Source organism: Polyodon spathula, chromosome 15 (genome assembly GCF_017654505.1).
Source record: "Polyodon spathula isolate WHYD16114869_AA chromosome 15, ASM1765450v1, whole genome shotgun sequence".
Taxonomy (NCBI): Eukaryota; Metazoa; Chordata; class Actinopteri; order Acipenseriformes; family Polyodontidae; genus Polyodon; species Polyodon spathula.
This window is the reverse complement of record NC_054548.1, coordinates 39268435-39286785: the sequence shown is the minus strand read 5'-3', so window position 1 is coordinate 39286785 and position 18351 is coordinate 39268435. Positions and strand designations below refer to the sequence as shown.

Genomic DNA, 18351 nt, shown 5'->3' with positions numbered 1-18351 from the left:
AGTGTGTACTGCTTGTTAAGTGGGATTAACAAAAAGCATGGGTTCTTCAAAAATATTCAATGCGTGGGGAAAGACATTACCAAACCAGTGACATGAACCCTCTGTGGTTACGGTATGCCACAATAAACTTAATGAAAAGGGGAGGGGGCTAATTGTATACAAGAGAATCTGCCAGACGACACATATATGTGTGCTTTGTAGTTAAGAAAATGCACCTGATAAACATGATTATTGTTCATTTCAAAAGAACACATAAGCAGAGCAAAATAATAACACTGTGCAGCCCGCACACCCTTCAGACAGCAATCACCATTGCTCACACATGAATGGAGTCAGTACTCAAATCAAGAGAGCACGAAAAACATCATGAGTTCAACATGGAAAAATAAGATTGGGTGGAAAGAAAACGCAAACCTTATTGTATATTTATTTAAAAACTTAAATAATACAGTACTGTTTATGGAATGATGAGAATATGTGTCTTTCAATCTAAATCTCATTACAGTGTATACTGTGATGAATAATAGATAATTAATGCTCTAGTTTAAAAACTTTTTAACAAATAAATGAACCTTGTTGGCCTGTATAATGATCTGTTCCTGTTTATGCTTCTTGGCAGCAAAGCTGTATAATTCACTATTAGTTTTGCAACATTTATCTTGGCATGTTTTTAATACCATGATTATCTTAGGGTGTACTGTCCTATAAGGAAAGGAAATACAATCCAGAACTATTAATCAATTCCGGTATGCATGACAGCACAGGAGACTAAATCTCTATTTATCAACAGAGCAGGGATAAGATAAGATTTGGCTGTAAGATTGGTTGTCTCAAGCCTACCCTGGAAGGACTACGCTCTAGATGTGAAAGGTAGAATTTCTGTCTCCTTGGAACCCTATTCGCAAAACAGTTTTTTGAGGTATATTTAGAAATATTCTTGTTGGTTAAACAGTGCTTTAAAATTTAAATTAAATAACAAATCAACTCTAAAACAGCTGTAAAGGGTTTCATGGGAAGAAAACTTGATTTAATTATTCAAAAAGGTCCTTCACAAATAGTTCATTAAAAAATTGGGGAGTTGGGCCCCATGTTCATCCAATCCTTGGCCACTCTTTTTTTAGACTGTGCTCAGTGGCAGTCGTGACACTTTGGGTGTTTTGTGCTGCTATATTGAGACCACGTGGTGTATTTAACTTGTGCTATTTAACTTGAGGCTGTGGTCCACAAAGCTGAGCTCAGGCTTAACGGTTAGAGAAGAGTGTGCTTGCATTCTATGAACACCCATAGCTATGAAACATGGCAACCAATAACAACATGTGTTTGTTACAGAAAGCAACAGACAAGCAATCAAATTATTATTTTCTGTGAAAGATATTAAGTTAACAATGAGTCTTCCAGAACGTTCATTTGATTTTACTACTGTACTGTACAGCTTTATATATATTTTTCACAATATACTGTAACATGTGTAGCCTACCCAAAGCACATTAGTTTTATTTCAGCTCAATGATTTATACATTTAAAATACAAATAAAACTAAAAAACAAACAGAACGCATTCACCATCCTTTCAACTAATTATATAATGCACTGCAATTTCAAGAGCAAACATAGATGATATATGATTAGAACAAAGCCATGATTATGTGGTAATTACATTTGAATCAATACTTACAATAAGCTGGAAGTGATACAGTTTTCACGTCTTTAATGGAAAGTTTAGGGTGTTCTATTACACAAGTGATGTTCTGCCCCTCATGCAGATGTGTTGGAAATCGATATGTGCTGGTAACTGTCTTGGTCCCATTGTCTGCTGTAATACCATAGTTGATTTCCCCACTTTTGTTTTCAGGGAGGACCCAAGTGATCTTTGCTGCTGGTTTGCCTTTAGCTGCTGTGCATTCAATAGTTTTATATTCAGTTTCATTTTCATTTGTTGTATATATTTGAACGGTTGTGTTCGGGACAGCTTTGGTAAAAAGAAAATAATGCATTTTAGTAGTGTCAGAATTTGTAACATTTCAGGTTTGTAGAAGAAATACTGGACACATTTGATCCTGAATGTACTTCTGAAAAAATAAACAGAGTGATGCAGGGCTGTTACAGTTTCTGTCCCTGGCTGGTGAAATAAAGTTAAAAGCTCAGTAACCAATGCAGACTGGCTTGGCTCTTTTCAAAAGTGTTTAAGACTCTCGCTTCCATAGGCTTGGTTGTGGGTTTGCTGCCCTGTGTTACCTCTGGAGCGGTGACTCAGATTTCATAACCAAGTTTTAAGGGAAACAGTTAACAGGCTGGGTTGTGTGGTGCCCTGTTGTTAAGGATTCTGCCCATTTTGGTGAGCTGAGGTTAAAAACGCTATAGCCACAAATGCAGACGAGTCTGGCTTTTTAGCATAGTGGCTAAGGCATGTGTGTGGTTACCGGTTTGCACCCAACTTCTGCCTTATTACACATTTAACAAGGGGCTTCTACAGGTATGGAAACACAAATATTTCTTTCAACCTTTCTCATAGGAGCACAGGAGATTATGTGAATATCCAGGATAGGCCATAAGTACTGGGAGAAACTCTCACCAAGACTAAACAAATGGTTCCAGACGAAGACTTCCAATACCAGCTGTACCTGTGCTATCAAGATTAATAGTTTTGAGTGAGGTGTTTCCTGTTTAATGCCATGTTAGAGGATACATTAACTAGCCCTTTTGCATTGTGTTGCCTTGTTCTCCTAAAGTTATTTACTGCATCGTTACAACACGGCTGCCCCATATAAACTCTTACCCAGACCTCTCTTGAGTTTAAAAAGCAATTAAGATACTAAACAGTAACATTTTCAATTGTTGTTCTAAAATGGCAAATTTAAACCAAGCTTGCAAGGTAGGACCTGTACACTGTGTATTCACTGTAGGTTTTGTTCAACCCAGACTGCTTTTGGAAAGATATAATGAAACACATTAAACCAAATGACACATAGAATGAGTTTCAATTAAATTAAAAATACTTACTGTAGGATGGCACTTGTATCATCATTGTCTTTACCTCAGTAAATGCTGGGTGGTCTACCATACAAGTTATATCCTTTCCTTCATGTAAATAGGTAGGGAATCTATATACACTCTTCTGGGTCAATGTGCCATTTAAGTGTTTATTTGTTGTTTGTTTAATGCTCTCAGCAATAAGGCCAGATACAACCCAGGAGATATTAGCGGCTGGTTTGGAATTGAAGGCTGCACATTCAATAGATTGATAGTCATCTTCGTTTTCTGTTTGTGCCGAGCTGGATATGTAGACATCTGGTGGAACTTTAAAAGTTGAAAAGAATTGAAAATATATTTAAACAGTTGGCTATAAAGGGCTGGATTCTCAAAGCTAGGTTTTCAAAATTGTTTTTAGGGCTATTTGTCTAAAAGGAAAAAAAAAACACCCACTACAACTATAAAACTAATAGGAAACAACTTCAGACTCAGAAGCACAATCTTAACTCAATTTCTGAGCTGTTTATTTCTGGTTTGGTTACTTTGTTCTGTGCACTTTCGCTAGATTACAAATTCCTGCCCTAGGTGTTTTTTTTTTTTTTTTTTTTTTTTTTTTTGTTTAAAAAACACTATACGTTTTTCATTTTTAAATGTTTTGATGCTGACTATATATAGCAGACAATGTCATCTGTAAGCATACATATAGTAGCTTATAATGTAAAGGTCAGAAAACCCAACCCTGGCCCTTTGCTATGGTGCAGTCATAGGACAAGGCTAAAATTTATCTGTAAGTGATCCAATTATTATTCCTCTGTGCATCATTGTACCAAATGATTTAAAGCCTAACCTAGAATGTAGGCAAACATTTTGTGTACTACTTGCTTCTATATTCTCACTTAAGTCTTCATATCTTGCTTGGGCACACAGACTTTCATATCTGTTAGTGTAGTGTAGCTTCCAAAAGAAAAACAAAAACCTTTATGGCTGTCACAGCAAGCTAACTTTGTTGTGTTATGATTTGCATGTTGTCTAGACATACTGGCTGTGATCTATGAGAAAAAGACCCTTGTTGGTACAGTGTAAGGATAACTGAGTTAATCAACCTCAGACAAGAGGTTCCTCAAAGTCTACAATCACTGGCTGAGCAATGTGATGAAGCATAACAAAAAACACTTTCTCACACTGTAGTAGTGCCTAACACCTTATAATACACATACACTGTCTTCAAAACATTTTGGGATATTTGATTAAATGCATAACAACTGTAGAGGGTCATTTATTTGCATGTTTTACAGCATTCAGATCCTTGTCAGTGCAATATAATGATATCCCTGACAGATAAATATCACATGTATTCTTATGCAGAACTACCTGAGTTGGCCATTAGTTCTCTATTTTACAGCAACTAATGTTGAGGGGGTTTAATGAATAACAAATTTACCACTAGCAAGATACACCTAATAGTTATGTATGAGCTCTAGAAACAACAATCTGTGTTATTCATTTTTGTAATTAAAAACACAAGCAGCACCAAATCTCTTTTCATAGATGTGTTTTTTACTGTCCATTGCCATCATTCGGAATAGTTTGATTGATATCAATAGTTCCGGCAGCATCTGGAGCACTGCTTTGTACCAGAAAAAAATGAAAGTCTAAGTCACAGATCACTAGATATCTCTGGCTCTTTCGTTTACAAAGACATTGTGGTGGTTCTAGCTGTCACGTGTATCTAAGTCGAGAACTGAAAGCTCCTTTACTGTTGAAAACACCTTAACATTGACTTATCAAAAAATAGAAAAAAACAGTAAATGGAATAAGAACCACTCAGATTGATTGCAAACATGATGAAAATGTAAGGGGCAGCTACTTTAACGTGCTATCAGGTGCTAAGCTTGCACTGGAAAGAAATGTATTGTGAAGCTAATCCATCTGCTGCCACCATGTTAATGTCCAATCAAACACATAACTCAGACATGATCAACTGAAATGCATAATAAGAGTTACTTTTACTTGAGGTGTTTTAAAACAACAGGATCTTTAAATAGTTTCCAAACGCTGTTGGTTTTCACAGAGCAGACTGTGTCCCCAGAGGATGTGATTTGTGCACGTATGTCTGCTTCTTTAAGCACCACATCCTGTTATCAGGTGTGAGACAGTTTGTAAAAAAAAAAAAAAAAATCATATCAATCACACAAAAATAATACAATTTGCAAAAACGTCTTACCTAAAACTGTGAGATAGAGTGTTTCTTCCAGTTCTTGTGAATCAGTAGAGAAAGCACAAATATATATTTTTTCATCTTCAAGCTGAGTTCTATTAATCTTGACAGTTAGATTTTTGTTAGACTGTGGAGAACTAAAGCGTTGGTTTTTTACATAGGACTTTGCAGTATAGCCAGCCACTTTTTCTTTTGCGCCGTCTTTTTTTATAAACCAGTTGGAATATGATACTTCTTCCATTCCAGTATATTCACATTGTAAGATAGCTTCTTTACCCAGCAGACCTGTGACATTTTTCTGAATTAAGATCCTCTTGGAATTCTCAGATACTATTAGAAAAAAAAGAAAAAAAGGTTAACACTTCCTTCACAAAAAATATTTCGAGACAACTGTGATTGTTAACAGATCTGCAGAGAAATCTGTAGTACAAGGTCATGCAGCACATTTACAACATAACGGGATAACCTTTAGACTTCCAGGGAAAGACAGAAGGCACTTCACTCCAAAAAAAAAAAAGAAAATAATAACATATCTGGATATCCAAGTAATTTTTACACTCACAAATGGTGGACCAACACAAGTTTTTCTGCTTTCACAGACTCGAAAACATTATAATGTAAAATAACATTTGTTTTAAACAGCAATTTAAATATAATTGAAAGACCAAAATATTTTTTTAAGCAGCTACAAATTTCTAGAACAGAGACCAGGTTTAAATGCATTCACAGCAGCAGGTGGTTACCTGGGTTTCTGGGTACCTGGGTTTCAGATTCACTGTCGTCTTCTTATCTTTTTTTTTTTTTTTTTTTTAAATACTAGTTGGCTCAAAAATGATTATAATGGAGAGTAAACATCCAAACTTTTTGCCCAACATTTTTCTAAGTATTATAGCCAAGCCTGTTTATACAGTATAAAGCAGGGGTTCCCTAATTCAGACTTGGGGACCCCCAGTGGCTGATGGTTTTCATTCCAACCGAGCTCTCAATTACTTAACTAGACCATTAACTGAACTGATACTTTGCTTAATTATACCTTTTTTCTTGTTTTCAGTTCTTACACAGTTGTAGTTCAAGTTACTTATAAAATATTATGGCTAACTTGGAATATGCAACTGCTCAAGAGCTGAAAACAAATAAAAAGATATAATTAAGCAAATTATCAATTAAATTAGGGTATAGTTAAGTAATTGAGAGCTTAGTTGGAATGAAGACCAGCAGACACAGGGGGTCCCCAGGACCGAGTTTGAGAAGCCCTGGTATTAAGGCACAGGTACTGCTCCTTTGAACATTTCTTCATATGGTTTAACATGGGAAATATTTGTAGTATTTTATGGGGATTTATCAGAGTGGTTACTATAGACACATTGAATATGTATACCTGGATATACAGGGGGTCTTTAATGCATTGACAGTGCATCTACATACGATTTAAGATAAACATGTAACACCATAGAAAAAAATCTGCTGCATATGCACTTCCAAAGTGTAAAGAGTAGACCAAACTCCTTCCTTAGTGTGACAGGCTCTGTGCTATACATACTGTGACATATTTTCCAATATCGTTGGAGAACTTTTCAGCTTAACGTCACTCAATGTCTTTCTAATTGATTTAGAAACTACCACTCGGTTGTATTCTTTTGCTCAGAATGCATGTAAAGTGGTGCTATTATTAAAACACAACATACAGACACTACAATCAGCTGAAAAGTTTGAGTCAAGTCGAGTGTTAATATCAGTGGTTACATAAATTCTGATGTTGACTCAGCATACGAGAATATAACACATCAAAACACCTGTGACTGATGGAAAAGACATTGCCTGGTTAAGTGCACAGTTCAAAACTCAGTCTTCGGCAACACTTTAAATTAGGGAAATCCCACTGCTTCACAAACCCTGACAGGAGACACCTTTCAACGGGCTATGACTTGAACCAGGCATGAATCAGCACATACAATTTCAGTTATTAGGGAGGCACATGCTTACTCGTCTCATTTGTATACCACTATAGCATTTCCCATAGTTGTTTACATTGACAGACAATGGCTAAATGATTTGTTGGTAAAATTAAAAAAAAAAAAGAAAGAGGTGACTGCTTGTGGTGAGGCTAAGGCCAACCCCTGTAAATAATGTGCTTCACTAGAAATATAATGTCTTTAATTTTTGTAAAATAAAGTGCTAGGAGATTAGACTGCCTAATTGAAACTTAATGAGCAGCAGGTGGCCAGGTGTTAATTGTCTAATTGATTATCAATTAACCGTGACCACATGCTTTTAAAACGGCACTGAAAAAGCCAGCCCTTCGTTCTCAAGCAGAAAGCCTCATGACTGTGTGTCTGAACCAGGGTGAGTGAACCAACCAAGAACGAGCACATGTATCCCAGTGTTCTGTGTTGAAGTTATCACCGTGTGCATACTGGGGTAACTGCAATGTTTGTGAGAGGGATTAATTGAGGGGATTTTAATCTCCCCAGAAAGTATAATCAATCTATGTTAGGAAGAAGGTTCCTGGTGCGGGACCTCCCTGTGTAGTGGGAATAGTGCAGGACCCAAGCTTGGCCAACTTTTGTTTTCTTAATTGTTTTTGTACAGTGTTTTGTATTGTTGTATTTCCATGTACATGTCTTTCTGCACTAGGCCTACCATTGTTGGTATTCTAGTGGCAGTCACCAACCTCTGCAACTGCCTGTGTGTACTTCAATAAAGCCTGGACGCCTGAGCTACACATCTCCTTCGCCTAGATTTGATCAGGCTGTTGATTGTGGCCTGTGGAATGTTGTCCCTTTCTTCTTCAATGGCCGTGCGAAGTTGCTGGATATTGGCGGGAACTGGAACATGCTGTCATACACGTCGATCCAGAGCATCCCAAACATGCTCAATGGGTGACATGTCTGGTGAGTATGCAGGCCATGGAAGAACTGGGACATTTTCAGCTTCCAGGAATTGTGTACAGATCCTTGCGACATGTGGCCGTGCATTATCATGCTGAAACATGAGGTGATGGCGGCTGATGAATGGCACGACAATGGGCCTCAGGATCTTGACACGGTATTTCTGTGCATTCAAATTGCCATCGATAAAATGCAATTGTATTCGTTGTCTGTAGCTTATGCCTGCCCATACCATAACCCCACAGCCACCATGGGCACTCTGTTCACAACGTTGACATCAGCAAACCGCTCGCCCACACAACACCATACACGCTGTCTGCCATCTGCCCGGTACAGTTGAAACCGGGATTCATCTCTGAAGAGCAAACTTCTACAGTGGCCATCGAAGGTGAGCATTTGCCCACTGAAGTCAGTTACGACGCCGAACTGCAGTCAGGTCAAGACCCTGGTTAGGACATCGAGCACGCAGATGAGCTTCCCTGAGACGGTTTCTGACAGTTTGTGCAGAAATTCTTCTGTTGTGCAAACCCACAGTTTCATCAGCTGTCCGAGTGGCTAGTCTCAGACGATCCCTCAGGTGAAGAAGCCGGATGTGGAGGTCCTGGGCTGGCGTGGTTACACATGGTCTGCGGTTGTGAGGCCATTTGGATGTACTGCCAAATTCTCTAAAACGATGTTGGATGCGACTTATGGTAGAGAAATGAACATTCAATTCTCTGGCAACAGCTCTGGTGGACATTCCTGCAGTCAGCATGCCAATTGCACGCTCCCTCAAAACATCGGTGGCATTGTGTTGTGTGACAAAACTGCACATTTTAGAGTGGCCTTTTATTGTCCCCAACACAAGATGCACCTGTGTAATGATCATGCTGTTTAATCAGCTTCTTGATATATATATATATATATATATATATATATATATATATATATATATATATATATATATATATATATATATATATATATATATATTATATGAGAGTAGATGTGAAAACTTCATGCTGATTTGTGTGTGTGCTAATATGAATGAGGACAGACAGTTGACACTGGCCACTATATCGAGCATATATTGTACAACAGGGTAGTGCTGCAGATGAAGGCAGGACTATCAGCAACCTTCTCTGCAGTACAATGTGCCATAGCACCCAACTGTGCCTGTTGACGTGAATTAAGAGACATGTTAATAGAAGTAATTCTCTAAAAATTGTAGTAATTATTGATTGCTTTTTAACAATGACAGAAAAGCTGGCAAATGTATAGACAAAATAGTATTTTTATGTTTAAACGGAGGAATTAGTATTTTAAAATGTATTTTCACTTATAAAGATTGCAGCTTGGTTAGTTTTTATACAAATATTTATTATTTAAAACTTGCAGCACCGCTGTTTATAAAAACGTTTCTAAATATGCATATGTAATGTATATATTTCCAATAAATACTTGTTAGAATGTGAGAAGTGTTTCATTGTGTTTGGCTGGGTGCTGGGAGGACTGCCTCCAGCACTGCTGCTGTACCGCTCTCTCTAGCTACGATGGCCCACTTCCACGCCTACACCTGTGGGCCCACAGAAATGTTTGGGGATTGTCCCCAAATGAAAGGGTTCAGGTACTCTGATGATTTCGCTTTTTTTTTTCTTTTCTAACCACAGACTACTGAACCACTTAATTAAGCACACCCGCTTTGAACAATTCAGTACAATCATTATACATTCATTTTATTGTAGGCATGTCTACTTTTAATTCAGCTCCGCAATGTGCAAACTAAGTTTCTCACTAAAATGAATTTGAGCTAATTTAGTTTAAAATGCAGACACAGTTTTAATAAGCTGTCATATTCGGTTTAATAAGCTGTCATAAAAGAATGAGAAAACAAACAGCATTTAATTATGTTTTAGAAAGATATTCTTTGTACACCTTCTGAGGTATGTACCAGGATCTTTGAAGTAATATATTTACTTTAAAACTGAAAAGGCAATGTTTTTAATTATGTTTTTCATACAAAATCCTTTCTGTTTTATATGCCTATTAACATAATAGGGCATGCGGATATTCACTCTCTGATAGTACAGCAGCAATTAAAAAAATGTAACTGAGGAGTGTCCTCAATCCTCATAATCAATACAAGAGCACCAGGGCCCTGGTGAATAAATGTGAATGAAAATGTTTCTTGACACGCTTGACAACTGCACAGCAGCTGCTAAAAGATAGATTCAATAAAGACTAAATTTCATTAATGAAATTCAATATTCTTCAATCATATTTGTTATCTTCTCTTGTGAAGCCTAAAGTAACTAAAAGACTTTACCTGAATATTTACTGAGCCATGACTGTCTAAGGCAAGCTCTTTTGAGGGTTGAACCCACAGCCTTTGAATACAGTACAAGGAGACACCAGAGATACTCGGAAAAAGAAGGAAAAACTAACCTGCCATAACATTGTAAATAGGACAGCCATGGTAGCACTTGTTCACTGCTACAAGTCTGAATGGTGTTTAACTTGTTCTGCATTGATTCCTCAATGACTATCGGCTACTGTTACTGATAACACTTTTTTTTCAGTAACAGTTTATCAATTGCAAAGTATTGAATAGTTTAATAAATATACAGTACTGTGCAAAAGTTTTAGGCAGGTGTGAAAAAATGCTGTAAAGTAAGAATGCTTTCAAAAACAGACATGTTAATAGATTATATTTATCAATTAACTAAATGCAAAGTGAGTGAACAGAAGAAAATTCTACATCAAATCAATGTTTAGTGTGACCACCCTTTGCCTTCAAAACAGCATCAAATCTTCTAGGTACACTTGCACACAATTTTTGAAGGAACTCGGCAGGTAGGTTGGCCAAACACCTTGAACTACCAGAACTAACCACAGTTCTTCTAATCCCAGAGAGACTCGATGATGTTGAGATCAGGGCTCTTTGGGGGGCATACCATCACTTCCAGGACTCCTTGTTCTTCTTTACTCTGAAGATAGTTCTTAATGACTTTTGCTGTATGTTTGGGGTCATTGTCATGCTTCAGAATAAATCTGGGGCCAATCAGATGCCTCCCTGATGATATTGCATGATGGATAAGTATCTGCCTGTACTTCTCAGCATTGAGGAGACCATTAATTCTGACCAAATCCCCAACTCCATTTGCAGAAGCAGACCCAAACTTGCAAGGGACCTCCACAATGCTTCATTGTTGCCTGCAGACACTTATTCGTGTACCGCTCTCCAGCCATTCGGTGAACAAACTGCCTTCTGCTACAGCCAAATATTTCAAATTTTGACTCATCAGTCCAGAGCACCTGCTGCCATTTTTCTGCACCCCAGTTCCTGTGTTTTCGTGCATAGTTGAGTGCTTGGCCTTGTTTCCATGTCGGAGGTATGGCTTTTTGGCCGCAAGTCTTCCATGAAGGCCTCTTCTGACCGAACCTCTCCGGAGGGTAGATAGGTGTTCCAGGGTACCACTGTTTTCTGCCAATTCTGAGCTGACGGCATTGCTGGACATCTTTCGATTGCGAAGGGAAGTAAGCATGATGTGTCTTTCATCTGCTGCAGTAAGTTTCCTTGGCCGACCACTGCGTCTACGGTCCTCAACATTGCCCGTTTCTTTGTGCTTCTTCAAAAGGGCTTGGACAGCACATCTGGAAACCCCTGTCTGCCTTGAAATTTCTGCCTGGGAGAGACCTTGCTGATGCAATATAACTACCTTGTGTCTTGTTGCTGTGCTCAGTCTTGCCATGGTGTATGACTTTTGACATTAAACTGTCTTCAGCATCCTCACCTTGTTAGCTGAGTTTGGCTGTTCCTCAACCAGTTTTATTCCTCCTACACAGCTGTTTCTGTTTCAGTTAATGATTGTGTTTCAACCTACATATTGAATTGATGATCATTAGCACCTGTTTGGTATAATTGTTTAGTCATACACCTGACTATATGCCTACAAAATCCTTGACTTTGTACAAGTGTACCTAGAAGAATTGATGCTGTTTTGAAGGCAAAGGGTGGTCACACCAAACATGGATTTGATTTAGATTTTTCTTCTGTTCATTCACTTTGCATTTAGTTAATTGATAAATATAATCTATTAACATGTCTATTTTTGAAAGCATTCTTACTTTACAGCATTTTTTCACACCTGACTAAAACTTTTGAACAGTACTGTAGATCTTAAAATAGATCACCATCATGCAATCCACAGGTGTTTTGCAAAAAAATGTATTTCTCATCTAAGTGAAATTTTTATCTCAAGCACCTGTTCACACAAAATGTAGCCACATAACTAAATGTGAAACTGGACCCTCACTTCCATTTTGACTTTGCATATTGTGTGTTGCAGAAGCTGGTGATGCAGTAAACATGAGTGCTACAAAAAGATGTACTTCAAATCCAGTCTCGAGTGACTCATAAGAACTCATTAATAATAGCAGTTCCTCAGTTTAACCTTAATTTTTGTGATTGAAGCAACACTGTGCATAGAGTATCGTTTTAGAAGAGAAATCAATTTGCACAGTTTGAGCAGTCAATGCTCAGTATTCAGAGACATCTCTTACACACTGAGACACCACACAAAGTGTTTGAACTTATGCTACAGTATACCAGCCTCTGGGGGATACACAAACTTGTACTGTAGATTGTAAAACAGGATCCATGGGCACCAAATTTCCCAGAGTACCTGTTGTCTTATAAATCATTTTCTACAAATGCTGTGCCTGTGGACTCAATAACCACTATAAAGGAAACACGCTACAGAGGAAGTTATTGAAATATATATCTCACTTTTTTTTTTCTATAAAGTTTTAATGGAATTTGTTTACAAGCACTGCAAAACACTGTATGTTGCTTGGATTGATCTTTGTTTGGAAATATCTTTCTGCAACTGACCTAATTAGAAAGTCCCTCAACATCTTACAAGTCTCGTCTGAAGTAGCTAGCCCATTTCCTTGTCTGTGTAATAGATAATACAGTAGTGGGTCAGTAATGTTTTCAGTAAAACATTTGGGAATCTTCTTTTAAGTGACAGTTACATATTATTCTACAAAGGCATCTCTCTTTGGGTGATCTAATTTTTTTCCAGTTGTTTTAAATGTAGGATTTGGAAACCTGTACAAAAAGTTAAACTGATATAGTAGGTTGTTTACTATATAATTAGTCCACTGTGGATGATATGGTGCATTCAACACCTTTGTTTACAACAGGTATCAATTGTGTTATATGCTTCTTTGTTTTTTTTCTGGAACACTAGTACAGTATATACCAGGGGTTTCCAACCCTGGTCCTGGAGAGCCACAGTCCAGCAGGTTTTATAGGTGACCCTTAATCACCAATTTCTAAAGAATGTAAGTTGTTGATCAATTTAGCAAGTTAACTTGTTCAATGAAATTAGCTCTGGTCCGTGAAAGCTGCAGGATGGTTAGGTTTTTGTTCCAAATTATCTCTAAATTACTTAATTGAACAAATGACTACTTCAATTGAAAAAGCACTGCTTAACTAGTCAAAATTAAATTGTTCCAAGTCTTTAGAAATTGGTGATTAAGGGTTATCTATAAAACCTGCTGACTTGTTGTCTCCAGGACCAGGGTTGGTCACCCCTGGTATAAACAGTAAGCTAAACCAGAAACTGGGGGAGCCCTGTTGTGCATTACACTAATACTGAAACATTCTTATCATTTTTCAGGAATTTGTTGCTATTGTAAAAACCTTAGTTGTGGTATTTCCTCAAGTTCAAAACGGCCGATTCCGTGACAGGAAGACGGGGGTGGGAAAGTTACTGAGATTTAGTTTTACTCATGACGGTTGACTGTTAAATACATCCGCCTATAAAGTGCCAACTGCAAATCTGCAAAACTAACGACTGTTACCTTAAACATTTTATATATCTAAAAAATGCAAAGATCTGTTTTTTAAATGAGAACACTAAAGGTATTAGAATTTAGTTTTATGGTTTCGTTTAACCATGTTTGCATAATAGTGGGCTAGCAAGGGTTAAAAATGAATAAAGTTGTTAACATTGTTTTGTAATCTATCCATGTCCCAAAATGCATGTGACACCTCTTAATATAATTTGCATGGCTATTAGAGTTTACTAATGCAAAATACTATTTTTAATTGACTTTAATTGTAATACCATAAATTAATTTACAATTACAGATGTAAATGTATTTAATTTATGTATTCATTAAATATTAGAAATCACATTTTTCATATCACTTTACATCAGTTAAAAAACAAGAAAAACAAGACAGAAATGAACAATTTAATTTAGCTATATATATATATATATATATATATATATATATATATATATATATATATATATATATATATATATATATGTGTGTGTGTATGTCTGTTTGTAGGTGTGTGGTTGTGTCCAGTACCAATTATAAATGACTTACCCACTGTATTGAGAAATACACCTAAAAGCAGACAAATGAAGAAACTCATCTTTATTCACTGATGGAGTAACAGACTGCTTCACCCTTGGAGCTTTGCTAGAATGGCATGCTGCAAAACAAATACTGTGGTGGTCACAGTCACATCTCCTGTTTTGTTTTAAACCCCAAACCCTAAAAGGGAGTGTGTGTGTGTGTGTGAAGTGTGATTTACATATTATAATTTCCACATGTTGTAATTTGGATGTAGTGCCACCCCTTAGCTGTTTCATCCTTACCTACTGGCCCTGCCCTCTGAGATACTTATTTTACTTCAAAAGAAATCTAACTATCCTGCAGTACCATTTTTGTATGGGATATGGGATCAGTCACACTTTCCATATTAAACTTTATCAATACATAATGATTTTTTTTTATAATTTAGATTATATTTTAATTATATGGAATTTGTGTTCCTACCTTATAATTAGCCATTAATAACTCAGTAATACATGGCTTTATTAATGCTTACCTACAGGGCTGAAGCATACATTTATAGGTTATTCATATGGTATATAATGTAGACAGATACAGTTTGCTTATTATTCAGTTCTAATTAATACTTTAATATAAAGATTTCATAAAGCTTAATTTGAAACCTGATACTGAAGTTTGCACAACAGTATTTCATTAACTAGCTAGAACTCTATTTATTACACATTACAGGTAGTATGTTGCCCTGGGAACATGCCTTAAGCCTGCCCCAGAGAAACCACCATCTTAGGAGTGAGGGAGAAATTCAGTTTGACATTCTTCTCGCAGGCCTCTAGAACCAATGCTAAATCCCAGCTTTCCAGCTTTATTATACTTAGGGCTTCTGTTTTTCAGGTTTTATTTTTTAGCTATTTCCGTGTTATATATAAATCATACATTTTTTTAGTTTTTTATATACTGTATGAATGTTTTTGGTTACTTTAGGTTTTTGCTGTTGTAATATGTATAGTAACTCGACAGTACTTGCACACTTCAATTGTATCTTCTTTCCTTTGCTGATGTCCACAATGAAATCCTCATGGGTACGGGCATATTCTTCTGGTTTTTTTTTTACCTTTTTCCTCAATTTGCAATTCTGTTTTAAATTCCACGGGCGTGTAAATACTACCTATCATACTGTGATATACCGTTAAGTCTCGCCGCAAGAACATCTCGAAAACATGTTACAATCCTCCAATAGAAATGTAGGAATGTGCCGCCACTCAGTAGTTGGGGTGGATTTGAAGTATTCAGAACGAATCAATGTGAGATACAACAAGTCAGGAAGGCAGGACATTGCTGAACTGCACTGGGAATGTTTTTTGTAGGCATTTCATTCATTTTTTTTACTGGCAAAGGGGTCAAGTCAACATGAATTGAGTAACCATTTCCAGTGTTTATTGGATATACACTGATTTTTTTTTTTTTGTATCAGGGGTCTTTCATCGTTTTTTTTTCAGTTAAAACCAAAAATCAGAAGTCCTAATTATACTGTACTGTATTTCTTATAAATGTGCCATAAAAGCAGACCAGATGTTCAACCAATTTTTCAATAGTCAAAGGTAAAAAGAAAGTGTTCAGAACAAGCCATAAGTTTAACCGTCATCCCACACATTACATAAAATATATTTTACAATCAGTACACTCAGTACACAGCAGTAACCACAGTGATATGCAACTTTATTTCATTCTATTTCTGCATAGGCAAGTTTACATTTTTCACTTAAATATCCCACATGAGATTGGGAACACACAGCATGTTAATTGCATGAGTATTTCATGCATGCACTTAATATTTCATATTTCATTGCTAATTTATACCAAAGGGAATAAACACGATGCAGTGAAAATACCATTGGGGACATCAAGACAAAAGAAAGAACTACAGTAGCTGGGGGCAATGACAAGTTAATAAAAACCACGTTATGCATGACTTCACTTGTAGAGTGCCCAGACAAACATATGCTTGGTTGACAGATTGCAAGTAAAACGTTTTTGTAATCGGAAAAATAAACTGTCAGCCAGAAGAAACTATGATCCATATTTCATAAGTATGAAGTAGTGTGTTGCATTGTGTAGTTGGCAGTATGTATTGTTCTTTATTTCTTTATAAACATCATGATTGTTTTGACTTATTGTGGTGTGCGTCATTAGTGAACTGGGCGATTGCTCCCAAAGTAAAATGCACAATGTGGCGTCAGACAAGAGACTGAAGATTTTTCCCGAGACAGCTTGTGTGATTGGCAAGAAAATAACTTGCGGTAATCCCCTAGTTAATTAAAAACCTGGTACATATCAAAACAGTCATGATTATGTTTAAAAAGAAAGTGGCAATTGCACACATAAACCAGGGTTTTGTAAATGGCCCACACAGTACACAGTCCTATATTTAGCAGTATTTTTGATTATCATCCATAATGTTAAGATTTGATTCAGTAGATCCATGGTAAACTTAGTAAAATGTGGCTGGAGAGGAGTTCTGTGATATTATCCTTCAATAATAAGTACTTAAATTGTATTTCTAGGTTTTCCTATGGATTTCCAGGGAGACTGATTAGTGGCATTGCTATGCCAACTTGAATTTCTGTTTCAGACCATTTTTAGCCCGCCATTCTATTATGTAAAAAACCCTGTGTAAATACTTTGTGTTTTCTGATAATTTTTTGTAGCATGGTGCTAATTTTGCTAAGTGATACATGTGGTATTTATGGCTTTTGTTGAGCGATCTCTTGCCTTTATGGATGTTTTAAACAGGCATTTGTCCTACTTCTGCAACTATCACAATTCTACATTAAGGGGACATTAATAATGTATTCATTTTATTTGAAAGCCAGAAATGATTTGGGGGCTACTGTAGAATACTGTTACTCTGGGGTTTGCTGTGTGAGCTTTTTAAAATAGTGATGTGTATAATTTTTTGTCTTGTTTTTATAACTAGTTTAACATTCTTTATTAAATGCATTTTCCATCCTGTAGACTGACCTGATTTTTAAGGAAAATCTAAAGCAGAATGTATGGTGCATGTTACCTTGAGATGAAAGTACCTAAGCCCCTTTCACAATGGCGTGCTGTACCCGGGTCGGAACCTACCCGGGTTGGGACCCGGTGCCTCGCTCAACCCGGGTCAAAGCGTTTCATAACTCAGGGGTCTGCAATGTGGGGTATGATTTCAATAAAATAATGATGTGTAGAGGTGTGTAGTCTTTTTTATAGATACGCACAGGGGAAGGCAGTGGCAGGGCTGGTAGGTGACATATTCACACACAGAGACATAAGCCCAATATACGTTTGTGGCAGGCTGGCGAGTGGATAGAGGCCCAGAGACAGACTGCAGTTCAAAAAAATAACTATTTTATTATAAATAAACACAAAATGAAAGGGCACAAGGGCCAAAACAAAGCAATTTAAACACAAAAAAGATAAAAAGCAAAACTTACAAAAATAACAGTTTCCAGGCTGGGCGATGCCTTCACTGGATTCAAACTTTATAAACAACCCAAAAAACCCAACCTGCTTCCTCAGCTCCCTCTCTCCAAATGAGAAGCAGAGGCCTCCTTTTATATTAGGTGGCTGGGCGCTGATTGATCGTTAATCAACCTAATCAACTAATCAACCCCAGCCACCTGAACATAATAAACCCAGGCAGGTAGGGGAAGTTAACCCCATCTCTGCCAATTTAAAGGGCAGAGCTTTGCTCTGCCACAACGTTCCTTGCGTTCCTTTTGTACAGCAGTATTGCCGCTATGCTTTGTATGAGAGGTCCCGGGTTCACGCCCGCCCTCCATCTGTGTGTGCCCTCCAATTTCATTGTGTTTGTAATTGGTAAATGTATAACAAAATGTATGATACCTTGCTTGAGTTTTGTACTGTACTTAGGGTG

At 37.0% G+C, this 18351-nt stretch overlaps 1 protein-coding gene across 1 annotated transcript in view; it reads right to left on the bottom strand.

The window, feature by feature from the left end:
• LOC121327622 overlaps positions 1–14566 on the bottom strand; it is a 31486-nt gene extending 16920 nt beyond the window's left edge. Inside the window, exons 1-4 of the mRNA XM_041271735.1 lie at positions 14463–14566; positions 5194–5517; positions 3000–3296; positions 1675–1968 (exon numbers count right to left, since the gene is read on the bottom strand). Of these exons, the coding sequence (XP_041127669.1) occupies positions 1675–1968; positions 3000–3296; positions 5194–5517; positions 14463–14511 (964 nt within the window). The 5' untranslated portion in view covers positions 14512–14566. The remainder of the gene's footprint in view (positions 1–1674; positions 1969–2999; positions 3297–5193; positions 5518–14462) is intronic.
• Between the last annotated feature and the right edge of the window lie 3785 nt (positions 14567–18351).